Genomic DNA, 12,368 nt, shown 5'->3' with positions numbered 1-12,368 from the left:
CCAAATTAGCTTGGCAATCTGTCGGTCGATGACATGCATAGTAGGAAGAAAATTCTGCAGTACATGGCCATGAATGCAAGTTATGTTTTCTATAACTATGAAGACATTTTGAGTATATTATTTTTAAAAAAAATACATTACTTTTCTTCCAGAACAAGAGGGACATCCTTCAGTGGCCTCATCAGTCAGCGCTTCTGTAATTAAATCACCATCAGACCCTTCACATGCGTCTGTTCCACTACCACCTCTCTTGCTTCCGGCTGTCACAACAAGAAGTAACAGTGCATCAGTGCCTAATAGGAACCTTAGCATAGAAAACAAACCTCCACAAGCTATCGTTAAACCACAAATCCTGACTCATGTTATTGAGGGCTTTGTGATCCAAGAGGGTTTAGAGCCTTTTCCTGTAAGTGTAAAATGTCACAATGAGCAATTTTTTTGGTGTAATAATTTTGTTTAGAAAACCAATATGTTGCGGTTGTTTGGAGTTATAGCTTAACTAAAGTTCTTTACTCTGAATAACTTTACAACAAACCGAGCTTGTTATCAGTAACTGCTATCCATCAAACAAATTACCACAGGGATTGTGATGATGGGCACAGGAGAGGAAGCACTTTCTTAAGTGTATTATGAATGGTTTAGATAAGTAAAGAGCTTGGAGACTGCAGGTGTTAATGGCAGCCAGTTCTATTTATTGGACTGAATTGCCAACATTGGGTGAATCAGTTTTAGGAAGCATACAATAGCCATGAGGTCAGAGATTATGGTTCTGCAAAAATATGCATGGTCCAAAATTGGCCCCATATTGTCTCTAAACTAGTCTGGGTCATTGGGCAGGGGAGACAAGTAATCCCTTGACACTTGTGTTTCTTTCATTCTTTTTTTTGATCAGAGTTAAAATTCATTCTATGTTTTGACTCATCTAAATAAGGCTACAGCTCTAAACACTTATTGGGGAGTTGAATTCAGGGGGACTTCTGAGTAAACATGCTTAGAACTGCAGTTGTAGTTGATATAAAAATTTATATCTCATTTTAAAATGTAATAAAAATTTCTTTTTTTTGACAAAAAAATAAATTAATGATTATATCTGTGCTTGCGACAGAGAGATCAGTAGCAAGGGGAAAAAATCAGATTAGGCATTTTAAAAAAAATACCACACTGTTGGGTAAAGTTGGCTAACAGCTACCAGCTATGTCCAAGCCATCCTTAAAACTTGAGAGAGGAAAAATAGCAAGGAGAAGACATTCAAAGGTGCTGTAGAAAATAGGTACATTCTTGAAATATTTCCAGCCAGTTTCAAGGCACTGCTCTTTATCAAATATACAGGGCTTCTCAAGAAAATGTACACAATTTTATAGTGTCAAATTTATTATGCTGTAGTTCACACATATACTATAATTCACATATTTACTGCATATAGTGTACACAAAAGCAGTTTCTTAACCCAGTTAGACAGACAGACCAATAGACCGCAGGCCAGGTACTCAGAAAGATCCCCATTGGCATCTATACTCTCCTGCTATTGTTGACTAAGGGTCAGATCCTATACTGTGCATGCTGGCTTACTGCCCGGTGCTCACTGTTGCAAATGTGCCATAAGGCATGTCTGTGGCCTTCAGCGCCGGTCTAGCGCCAGTGCTGGGCTAGTGCCGGTGGACCATCGCTGCTCCGTCACTCTGTGGTCGCACGGACTGCCGGGTGGCGGAGAGGCAGGGAGGAGGCATTCTAGGGCAGGGGAGGCAGAGGGAGAGCGAGGAGGGGGTGCGTCGGGGAGACCCTTGCTGAAGAAAGAGGACAAAAGTCCCCTTCTTCCAAGGAGCCACTGGCACTGCCCAGGTTGTGCTCAGGATGCAGCGGCAGTCATTTTCTGAACCATTGCAGCCCTGGGTGCCAGGCAACTCAGGACTGGGCTGCCTGGGATCTGCAGACATTCTCCAGTGTGTGGACTGGGATAGTTTCACCCATTTCTTCAATTCAATTTCTTCAAACCCTTAAATGTGCAAGTGTTGCAGATTTTCTACAATGAAGTATGCATGAATTAGATTAATTAAAATGTTTGTAGTTTTGTTTTTTTGAGATACCCTGTATATGTCGTCATTTTTTATAAGAGACAAACTGACTCCCATTGTTTGTTTTCTTTCCTGTAAGTGCTTACATGAAGGATGGAAAACAAAATAAGCTGCAAAGGAGTACAAGAATAGCTTTGGTTAAAGAGCAATAGTTTGAAGTGTCTGGGGTATTTTTTAAACATATATCTTGCCTGATAGCTCCTGATGTTTTTCCCCTTGGTTCTTCTCTTCTCCTCCACCCCTTTGTGGACAGCCAGACCTTCATCCCATTCGGTTAAGATCAAACGCTTTGTATGAGGCAAAATAGTCTCCCTGTAAAAATTAAAAGCTGCCCAAGGCCTGAAACCAGCAAAGAAGCTTTCAAACGTTTTTGCCCCTCCTTTTCTCATTCCACCATCCTCATCTCATCTTACTCTTTTTCTTCCTTATGCCAGATATGATATGTGGGCTCCAAAAGGCTCAAACTGCTGCCTTTCTTGAAATTGACGCTTATATCTGCCCTGTGTTTCTGTATGCACTTGGTGAATAGATTAATGAACACCAACTCTTGCAGTCTGCAAGGCATGTGCCATTTTCTTGTATCACTGTTTTCTCTTGCTATTGTTGTAACAGGTAAGTTGTTCATCTCTTCTGGTTGAACAGCCTGCAAAAAAGAGACTCTTGGTGGAGGACCAGGTGATGGGTGTTATGTGTGTTGAGCCAGAGCTACAGGACAATTCAAAACATGCAGACAACTCCTCAGACACAGAGGTGGACGACATAATTGCTGAAGGTTTGTGCCTTATATTTATTATATATACCTCAGAAACTACTTCCTTTTTTTGTCCTGGGAGCTTTGTATGTGAATTGTTACTCCCCACAAGAGGCCCTTCTGTGGTTGCTCCTACCTTTCCAAATGAGGTGGGGAGCAACAGCAGGAAGTGTCTTCTCAGTCGTGCCACACTCTGTGGAACTCACTCTCCCCTAGAGAACTCACCAGGCACTTATGTTCAGATTGTTTTGGCACTAAGTGAAGACCTTTCTATTTTCCTGAGCCTGATGAGATTTTAATGGTATTTTATTGCTCCTTTTGCTTTGCTGTTTTTAAACTTGTGTTTACTATTTGTTTTTACTTTTTAGTTATTATACTGATTGCATCCTAAGAGCATCTTCTATTCTCTTCCATTAGGGGGACCTTCAGAAATAGATATTCAGGGGATAGCAGAGGGAATGGGGAGATTGTCAAAAATTTCCCTTTCCCCTCCATGCACAAATGGAGCTTCTTCCATGAGTAGAGAAAGCACCTTACGATACAACCCATTGTTTTATTATTTGTTGTGAACCACCCTAATAATTTCCATTGATGAACAGTGGATAAATCAGGACGAAACCCTAACGAACTTTCCAGCACTGGCATAGCTGTGCCAGTGGGGCATGTGCTGCATCCTGCAGTTGGGGGGCAGTCATGGAGGCCTCCTCAGGGTAGGGCAGTGTTTGTCCCTTACCTCAGAGTTGCATTACCCTTATTTCAATGCTGGAAAATTGGTTAGGATTTGTATTGGCAACCTTCAGTCTCGAAAGACTATGGTATCGCGCTCTGAAAGGTGGTTCTGGCACAGCGTCTAGTGTGGCTGAAAAGGCCAATCCGGGAGTGACAATCCCTTCCACACCGGGAGCAAGTGCAGTCTGTCCCTGGTCTGTCTCCCTGGCTATGGGCCTTCCTTCTTTGCCTCTTAGCCTCAGACTGTTGGCAAAGTGTCTCTTCAAACTGGGAAAGGCCATGCTGCACAGCCTGCCTCCAAGCGGGCCGCTCAGAGGCCAGGGTTTCCCACTTGTTGAGGTCCATCCCTAAGGCCTTCAGATCCCTCTTGCAGATGTCCTTGTATCGCAGCTGTGGTCTACCTGTAGGGCGCTTTCCTTGCACGAGTTCTCCATAGAGGAGATCCTTTGGGATCCGGCCATCATCCATTCTCACGACATGACCAAGCCAACGCAGGCGTCTCTGTTTCAGCAGTGAATACATGCTAGGGATTCCAGCACGTTCCAGGACTGTGTTGTTTGGAACTTTGTCCTGCCAGGGGATGCCGAGGATGCGTCGGAGGCAGCGCATGTGGAAAGCGCTCAGTTTCCTCTCCTGTTGTGAGCGAAGAGTCCATGACTCGCTGCAGTACAGAAGTGTACTCAGGACGCAAGCTCTGTAGACCTGGATCTTGGTATGTTCCGTCAGCTTCTTGTTGGACCAGACTCTCTTTTTGAGTCTGGAAAACGTGGTAGCTGCTTTACCGATGCGCTTGTTTAGCTCGGTATCGAGAGAATGAGTGTCGGAGATCGTTGAGCCAAGGTACACAAAGTCATGGACAACCTCCAGTTCATGCTCAGAGATTGTAATGCAGGGAGGTGAGTCCACATCCTGAACCATGACCTGTGTTTTCTTCAGGCTGATTGTCAGTCCAAAATCTTGGCAGGCCTTGCTAAAACGATCCATGAGCTGCTGGAGATCTTTGGCAGAGTGGGTAGTGACAGCTGCATCGTCGGCAAAGAGGAAGTCACGCAGACATTTCAGCTGGACTTTGGATTTTGCTCTCAGTCTGGAGAGGTTGAAGAGCTTTCCGTCTGATCTAGTCCGGAGATAGATGCCTTCTGTTGCAGTTCCAAAGGCCTGCTTCAGCAGGACAGCAAAGAAAATCCCAAACAAGGTTGGTGCAAGAACACAGCCCTGCTTCACTCCGCTTCGGATGTCAAAAGGGTCTGATGTGGAGCCATCGAAGACAACAGTGCCCTTCATGTCCTTGTGGAAAGATCTGATGATGCTGAGGAGCCTGGGTGGACATCCAATCTTGGGGAGAATCTTGAAGAGGCCGTCTCTGCTGACCAGGTCGAAAGCCTTTGTGAGATCTATGAAGGCTATAAAGAGTGGCTGTCGTTGTTCCTTGCATTTCTCCTGCAGTTGTCTAAGGGAGAATACCATATCAGTGGTGGACCTGTTGGCTCGGAATCCACACTGCGATTCTGGATAGACGCTCTCTGCAAGTACCTGGAGCCTCTTTAGTACAACTCGGGCAAACAGCTTTCCTACAACGCTAAGGAGAGAGATGCCGCGGTAGTTGTTGCAGTCACCCCTGTCACCTTTGTTCTTGTACAGCGTGATGATGTTTGCATCCCTCATGTCTTGAGGTACTCCACCTTCTCTCCAGCAGAGACAGAGGATTTCATGCAGCTCAGTGACAATGATCTCTTTGCAGATTTTAGGACTTCAGCAGGGATGCTGTCTTTTCCAGGTGCCTTGCCAAAGGCAAGGGAGTCCAGGGCCACGTGAAGTTCTTCTAGGGTTGGTTCACTGTCAAGCTCTTCCAGCACAGGCAGGCACTCAATGTTGTTCAGTGCTTCTTCGGTGACTACATTTTCTCTGGAATATAGCTCAGAGTAGTGCTGCACCCAGCGTTCCATCTGCTGCGCCCGATCCTGGATGACCTCGCCTGTGGCAGACTTCAGAGGGGCAATTTTCTTCTGTGTTGGACCTAGGGCCTGCTTGATACCATCATACATCCCCTTGATGTTGCCCGTGTCAGCTGCTATCTGTATCTCGGAACAGAGCTGGAGCCAGTAGTCGTTAGCACATCTCCTGGCAGTCTGTTGGACTTTGCTGCGAGCAGTTCGGAGGACCTGCAGGTTGCGCTCACTGGGACAGGCCTTGTATGCTGCTTGAGCTCTCCTCTTTTCCTCAATGACTGGTGTCAACTCCTCAGAGTGGGCTTCAAACCAGTCTGCCGCCTTGTTGGTCGTCTTGCCGAATATGGACAAGGCGGTGTTGTAAACGGTATTCTTGAAATGTTCCCATCTGTTGGATGCGTTTGCGTCAGCCGGGCCTGGAAGAGATTCCTCAAGTGCTTGTGCAAATTCCTCCACTTTTCTCTGATCCCGGGTCTTGCTGGTATCAATGCGAGGTCTTCCTTCCTTTTTCGTGTGATACAGTCGCTTTGTTTGCAGTTTCACTCTGCTGCACACCAGGGAGTGGTCAGTGTCGCAGGCAGCACCATGATAACTGCGTGTGATCTTGATGCTGGGAAGGCTGGAGCGTCTGGTGAGGATCAGGTCGAGCTGGTGCCAGTGCTTTGATCTTGGATGTCTCCAAGAGACTCTATGTTGGGGCTTTGTGTTGAAGAACGTGTTGCTGACACAGAGACCGTGATGACAGCAAAACTCTAGCAGGCGTTGGCCATTTTCGTTCATCCTCCCAGTGCCAAACTGACCTAAGCAAGTGGGCCATGAACTGTTATCAGCACCAACTCTAGCATTGAAATCGCCGAGGATGAACAATGGCTCTTTTACAGGGATTTTCTTGACAGTGGTGGCCAGGTCATCATAGAATTTGTCTTTGGCTTCTGCTGGAGACGACAGAGTCGGTGCATAAGCACTGATGAGAGTGATAGGTCCTGCTGATGACTGGAGCTGCAGGGACAAAATTCTTTCACTTCCCACAGTAGGTGGGATGATGGATTTCAGCAGGGTATTTCTGACTGCAAAGCCAACGCCATGTTCCCTGGTTTCGTTTGGTGGTTTTCCCTGCCAGAAAAATGAGAAATTTCTCTCCTTGACAGATCCGGAATCTGGCAGCCTAGTCTCTTGAAGGGCGACGATGTCCATCTGCAGTCTGCTCAGCTCCATGTCGATGACAGCTGTTTTGTGTGTCTATTTCTTGCAGGTCATCAGAGAAGCCAGGTGTCAGTGTCCTAACGTTCCAGGTGCCCAGCTTTAGGGCAGTAGTTTTCTGTTTTCTGTTGCATGGTGCAGAGTTGTCGATCCGCTTGTCGGTTTTCACCCTAAACCCCACGCACCCCATGAGGTTAACGGACCGTGGCGAGGCAACACCTTACTGGCTGGGGACTGCCCAGCTTAAGGCGGGCGGTAGCTGCCCAATGAGATGCAATGATCTCTCCCACCGTCGGAAGCAGCCCCTGGCGTCATGCTCTACGCCAATCGAGCAAAGACTTATAACCGGTAAACTGCTGCTTCCCGTGTTGTGCCGACGCCGTATGGCGAAGTTGGAGTGTCCTCTCCAGTGCGCGAAGCCTGGGTAAAGAAGGTATGGAGGATAGGCTGTTACCCATGCAGCAAATCCCCCCTCTCCACGTCGCTGGAATGGTCCAATGGAAAGGCAGAAGCCAATACGGTTGGTTCCAGCGGCGTCGCAGGAGTTGCCAGAACGTGACTGTGTTCAGCCATGAACTGCCTAAGGGACTCCGGCTCCTGATTTTGCCTCGAGGTTGACTCCTGAAGCCTTTTCCAGAACTGGATGTAGCCACAAGGCAGTGGAGGTTTGAGGTCAGAGTTTCCTTCTCTTAGATGAGCTGCCTTCCTAGGCTGACGAGTCCCATCTACCCGGTGGCTGTTTAGTCGCCTCTTACGACAAGTACAGCCAAACTGAGGGCCTATTCTTAGCCCCCAGCCCCCAGGGTAAAGTATATAAATACTGTTGTTAATAATAATAATAATAATAATAGAAAAAGAATGGAATAATGGCAGAAAAAGGTAGGCCATGCTCCAGAATGCACGGCCTAGAAGGGAGGTAGCCAGCTGGCTATGAAAGCCCCACCAATAGCTAGTTTTTGGTCATCAATTCATCTATGAACCAGAGATTGAAAACCAGCACAGTAAAAAAGCTGAAACATAATATGGAAAGTGATCCATCACCCAGAATTTCTCAGCACACTTCTGGTGCAAAACAGTGCAAAGGCAGAGTCTTCTGTTCTCCAAACAGATAAAAAGAGAAAACACTGTGATAGATACATGAAGTCTGGGCTTTCATATAGAGGAGATGAGGGCTTGTCTTACTAATTACAAACATTTTGCTAATAGGAAGGGTACAATTTATGGAAATGGGCTGCCAAGGGATATGCCAGTGAAAAAGGTTGAACCATGAATCAAATCCACCTTTAAGGTGTCTGGTGTGTTAAGCCAGAAGCTCTACATACAGCATATAACACATAACTGGGAGTGTGCAATTCAATTCACAGCAAAGAGATGCAGCTGGATATATTTGCAGCCCTTTTTACTCAGAAGTGGACCCACTGCTTTCCATGGGTGTTATTCTGAAGTCATGGTACACTGAACTGTAGCCTGGGAAGGAGGGTCCCATCCTGGTATTTCAAAAAACAGACCTGCTTTGCAAGCATTTGCCAAGCAGAACCAGAACCAGGTTGCAGCAGAAGGAAGGAGATTAAAAGGTTAACTTTGGCTGGAATTTACCAGTTGCCCTAGAAGGGATCTCTGCCCTGCCTGCCTGGTGCCTGCCTGCTGCTTGAGAAACTTGGCGCCTGTCTGCCCTTGAGAAAGGAAACTGTTCAGAGTTGAAAGGCTCTGCCTTCTGATTGACCCGGAGATCAGGCGGAGCGATAATTGGAGCTTGATTACTTGGCAAAAATTTCACATACTCTACCGTACCTATTTACAAAGTGCGGACAATTGCTTCTTTTTTGTAATTGCTCTTTTAGAATGATAACCTTGATCTAAATCATTAATTTAAAAAATTTATATCAACACTTAGCTCCAACAACTCAAATATGTTGTAAGATCTATTGGTCTTACTTTGTTGCCCATCATATATAATTCCCTATGTTTCTTACCACTTCTTTTAAATCGTATCTTTGCATAAGAATGAATTATTGAAGATATACACTCTACTAGCTTGAAGCATTCAGGGTGGCTTTATTACACAGAATGTTAATTACTGAATATACTTGTTTTATACTACTTTGTGCATTAACTCGGGGATTAAGTGAGGGATTTAAGTGGGGATTTAAGTGAGGATTGAGGCCTCACTATGCTACTAGTTAATGCTAGTTAATGTTAAAGTTAATGCTACTTTGTGCATTAACTCGGGGATTTAAGTGAGGGATTTAAGTGAGGGATTTAAGTGGGGATTTAAGTGAGGATTGAGGCCTCACTTAAAGAAAAACAGGTCCAGCCTATTTATAAATGGATTTTTTATACATGGATTTGACTCAACACGAATGGCCCCCTGCAAATGAGAAAGAATGTGCTGATCCCTGGAGAAGGGGAAAAATGCATCCCTTTAAAATCAGTTTTAAAAACTGAACAGTCCTTTAACAACAGCCTCCTTAATGTGAGGGAGGGAGGGCTGCAGGCTAACAATCCATCAATCCTTCTCTTTCCTTTGGACCCCTCCCTTTCCCCAGCACTGATCATTTTGCATTGGTGAAAGGAGGGGCTGAGTGAAGTGCTGATGGATTGTCTTCTTAATGATTCTTATCTTAGAGTCAAAAGGTCAGCAAGGCTGTTTTTGAATCACTGGAGCAAAGAAACTTTGTTTTTTAAATTGATTTGCTATAGTGCAGTTTTTTTTTTTATCCACATGAGTGCTTGGAATGGAACCCATGCGAATAATTAGTCTCAACCTGTAAATATGTTCTGAAATGTAAAATTCTACTCTGCTTTTCCTCCAGTGGGCCGTTTTCTTGAGGTTTCAAACTCTGTTGAGTTTCCCAATAGTTGTCCATCAAAGCAGTCTTACATGAGAGTGCTGAAGTTGTAAAGAAACAGCCAACCCTTGTTGTATTTTTGTTGCATGCAAATAGCCCTGGACAGGGATGCACATCTGCACTGGTTGCACGCGCTGGCTTTCTCTTGCATAAAATAATTGTGATCTCTGTGCTACAAAGCCAGATTCCATTCAGTTCGATAGGGTCTAACGGAAACCATGTTGATTCATAGGAACATCTTCCCTCTTTTCACCATTTTGACAATGGTGTATTGTAACAACGCTCAACAGTGAGTATTGTTGTGCTGCTGTTTGTTCCTGACCGGAATTCCAGATGAGATGCAAAGCATGGACAAGGGGGATTCCAAATCTAAGTATCAAACTAAGGTGCACTCTTGTAAAGAAAGGTGCAAGAACAACAACACAGTACAAGCATCCTGCATCTAGCAGTCAGCTAGCCAGCTGGGATGAGGGCTTCACCGTTCAGTAAAGATCTCTTTGGTGTGCAGATTGCTAATCTCAGGCTATCCTTTCTTCTCTCTCTTCCTTCCCAGAACTCCCTGTCCAGCTAGATACCAAGCATGACCTTTCTCTGTCATTCTTTCCCTATCCAAGTATAAAGTTTCTATAAATAATTATTTCCTTCTATTTATTTTATTTTAAGAAATTTATACTCTGCCTTTCCTAAGCCAAAGCAAATGCCCAAGGCGGCTTACAAATCAAGGGTATCGCAACAACTAAAAACACCTTTCCTTATACCTTGAAGGGCACAATCCTAACCCACTTTGCAGCACCAATATAAAGGCAATGCAACTCTAAGGGAACAAACATTCCCTTACTTTGAGGAGGCCTCCGTGATTGCCACCCAGCTGCAGGATTGACACAGCTATGCCAGTGCTGGAAAGTTGGTTAGGATTTGGCCAAAGTGATCTTCTTTACCGAAACCTCCCAAACCCTGCTGTGTAAACCAGCTATGCTCACAGTTTAGATCTTTTCATCCTTAAAAAATATATCACCAGAATTTTGCTACATCTTAATGCTTATAGGGGAAATATAAGTTTCCAGATCTGTGATCAGGTTCCACACCATAAAAAGGATAATGCTATGCCACCTCTTTGATATTTTGCAAAAACCATCAGATATTTGAACTGATCTGTTTTGTTTGACAATTAGATGTTTAAGAATCTGCAAGCTATTGAATACCCAAAACTGCTTTCCAAATATGAATGTTCAGTGCAAAGTTCACTTATCCTGGGACAATGGGAAGCAATCTTTTAAATAATTGTATGTTGTTTCAGGGTTCCTATAGTAGACACTGTTTGTTTACAAATTTATAGCCTGCTTTTTCTCCCTGAAGGGCATTCAGCATTATGGCCTTCTCTGTAAGCCCTGCTAAGCAAAGAGGCACAGTTTTAAAGTGGTGGTCATCTTATATTTAGCAAGGGAAGAGTAACTGTCCCTACTCACTGCACCACAGAATCTTCTCTGACTGTTTGCTGGAGTTTCTTCTTTGTCTTTTTTACATTGTGAGCCACTGTGGAATAGGACCACATTATTTCATTGAACAAATCTTGAATTTTATTTATTTTCATTTTCAGCTCACCACCAGGCAAAATTAAAAAGAGACCTTTCACTTGGATAGTATATAGTATATATACTGCCGAGTATATGTAGAACTTATTGACATGGTGGTTCAGTTGTTTTTTGTTAGTTAAAAAGAGCCCCACTGGATCAGGCCAAATGCCCATCTAGACCAGCTTCCTGTATCTCACAGTGGCCCACCAGATGCCTCACGGAGTTATGCTGATAACTCTCTTTTAGCTTCTTGACTACCTGTTACATAGGTTAGACTGAGAGAGAATGTTATATTAGGGGTATTCTTGGTCTGATCTAGTGAAGAAAAACGTATATCATCAGCTATCTGCCGTTCTTTCAGCACTTAGAAGTGTTGTGAAGATAGGCTTGAAAGTGTCTTATGAGATCTCTGAATTTCATAAGGTTGGGGTGTGTGACTGTGTTTTAGTACCCAGCTTTTGCCCCTTTTCTCCAACAATTTTGCTCCAGCTATTTGCTCCTTTCTGTGAGTAGTAGGGGAAGGACCGTAGCTCAGCGATAAGAATGTGTGCTCTGCATGCAGTTGAGAGCAGTGGTCCTCAAACTTTTAACACCAGGACCCACTTTTTTAGAATGAGAATCTGTCAGGATCCACCAGAAGTGATATCCTGACTAGAAATGACATCATCAAGCAGGAAAATGTTTAACAATCCTAGGCTGCATTCTTACCCACAATTACCCAGGAGTAGGTTGTCCATGACTTTGTGTACCTTGGCTCAACAACCTCCGACACTCTCTCGATACTGAGCTAAACAAATGCATCGGTAAAGCAGCTACCATGTTTTCCAGACTCACAAAGAGAGTCTGGTCCAACAAGAAGCTGACGGAACATACCAAGATCCAGGTCTACAGAGCTTGCGTCCTGAGTACACTTCTGTACTGCAGCGAGTCATGGACTCTTCACTCACAATAGGAGAGGAAACTGAACGCTTTCCACATGCGCTACCTCCGACGCATCCTCGGCGTCACCTGGCAGGACAAAGTTCCAAACAACACAGTCCTGGAATGAGCTGGAATCCCTAGCATAAGAACATAAGAACATAAGAACAGCCCCACTGGATCAGGCCATAGGCCCATCTAGTCCAGCTTCCTGTATCTCACAGCGGCCCACCAAATGCCCCAGGGAGCACACCAGATAACAAGAGACCTCATCCTGGTGCTCTCCCCTACATCTGGCATTCTGACTTAACCCATTCCTAAAATCA

At 44.7% G+C, this 12,368-nt stretch overlaps 1 protein-coding gene across 2 annotated transcripts in view; it reads left to right on the top strand.

Moving 5' to 3' along the window:
* The window catches only part of PHC3 (polyhomeotic homolog 3), a 65,500-nt gene that overhangs the window by 41,359 nt on the left and 11,773 nt on the right, over positions 1–12,368 (top strand). The window contains exons 10-11 of one of the 2 annotated variants that reach the window (XM_066620933.1): positions 153–406; positions 2,715–2,844. In XM_066620933.1, the coding sequence (XP_066477030.1) occupies positions 153–406; positions 2,715–2,844 (384 nt within the window). Of the gene's footprint in view, positions 1–152; positions 407–2,684; positions 2,845–12,368 lie in introns of both variants that reach the window. The other variant, XM_066620932.1, reaches the window with a different exon arrangement.

The sequence above is a fragment of the Tiliqua scincoides genome, chromosome 3 (assembly GCF_035046505.1).
Source record: "Tiliqua scincoides isolate rTilSci1 chromosome 3, rTilSci1.hap2, whole genome shotgun sequence".
Lineage (NCBI taxonomy): Eukaryota > Metazoa > Chordata > Lepidosauria > Squamata > Scincidae > Tiliqua > Tiliqua scincoides.
This window is presented reverse-complemented; position numbering and strand designations above follow the sequence as displayed.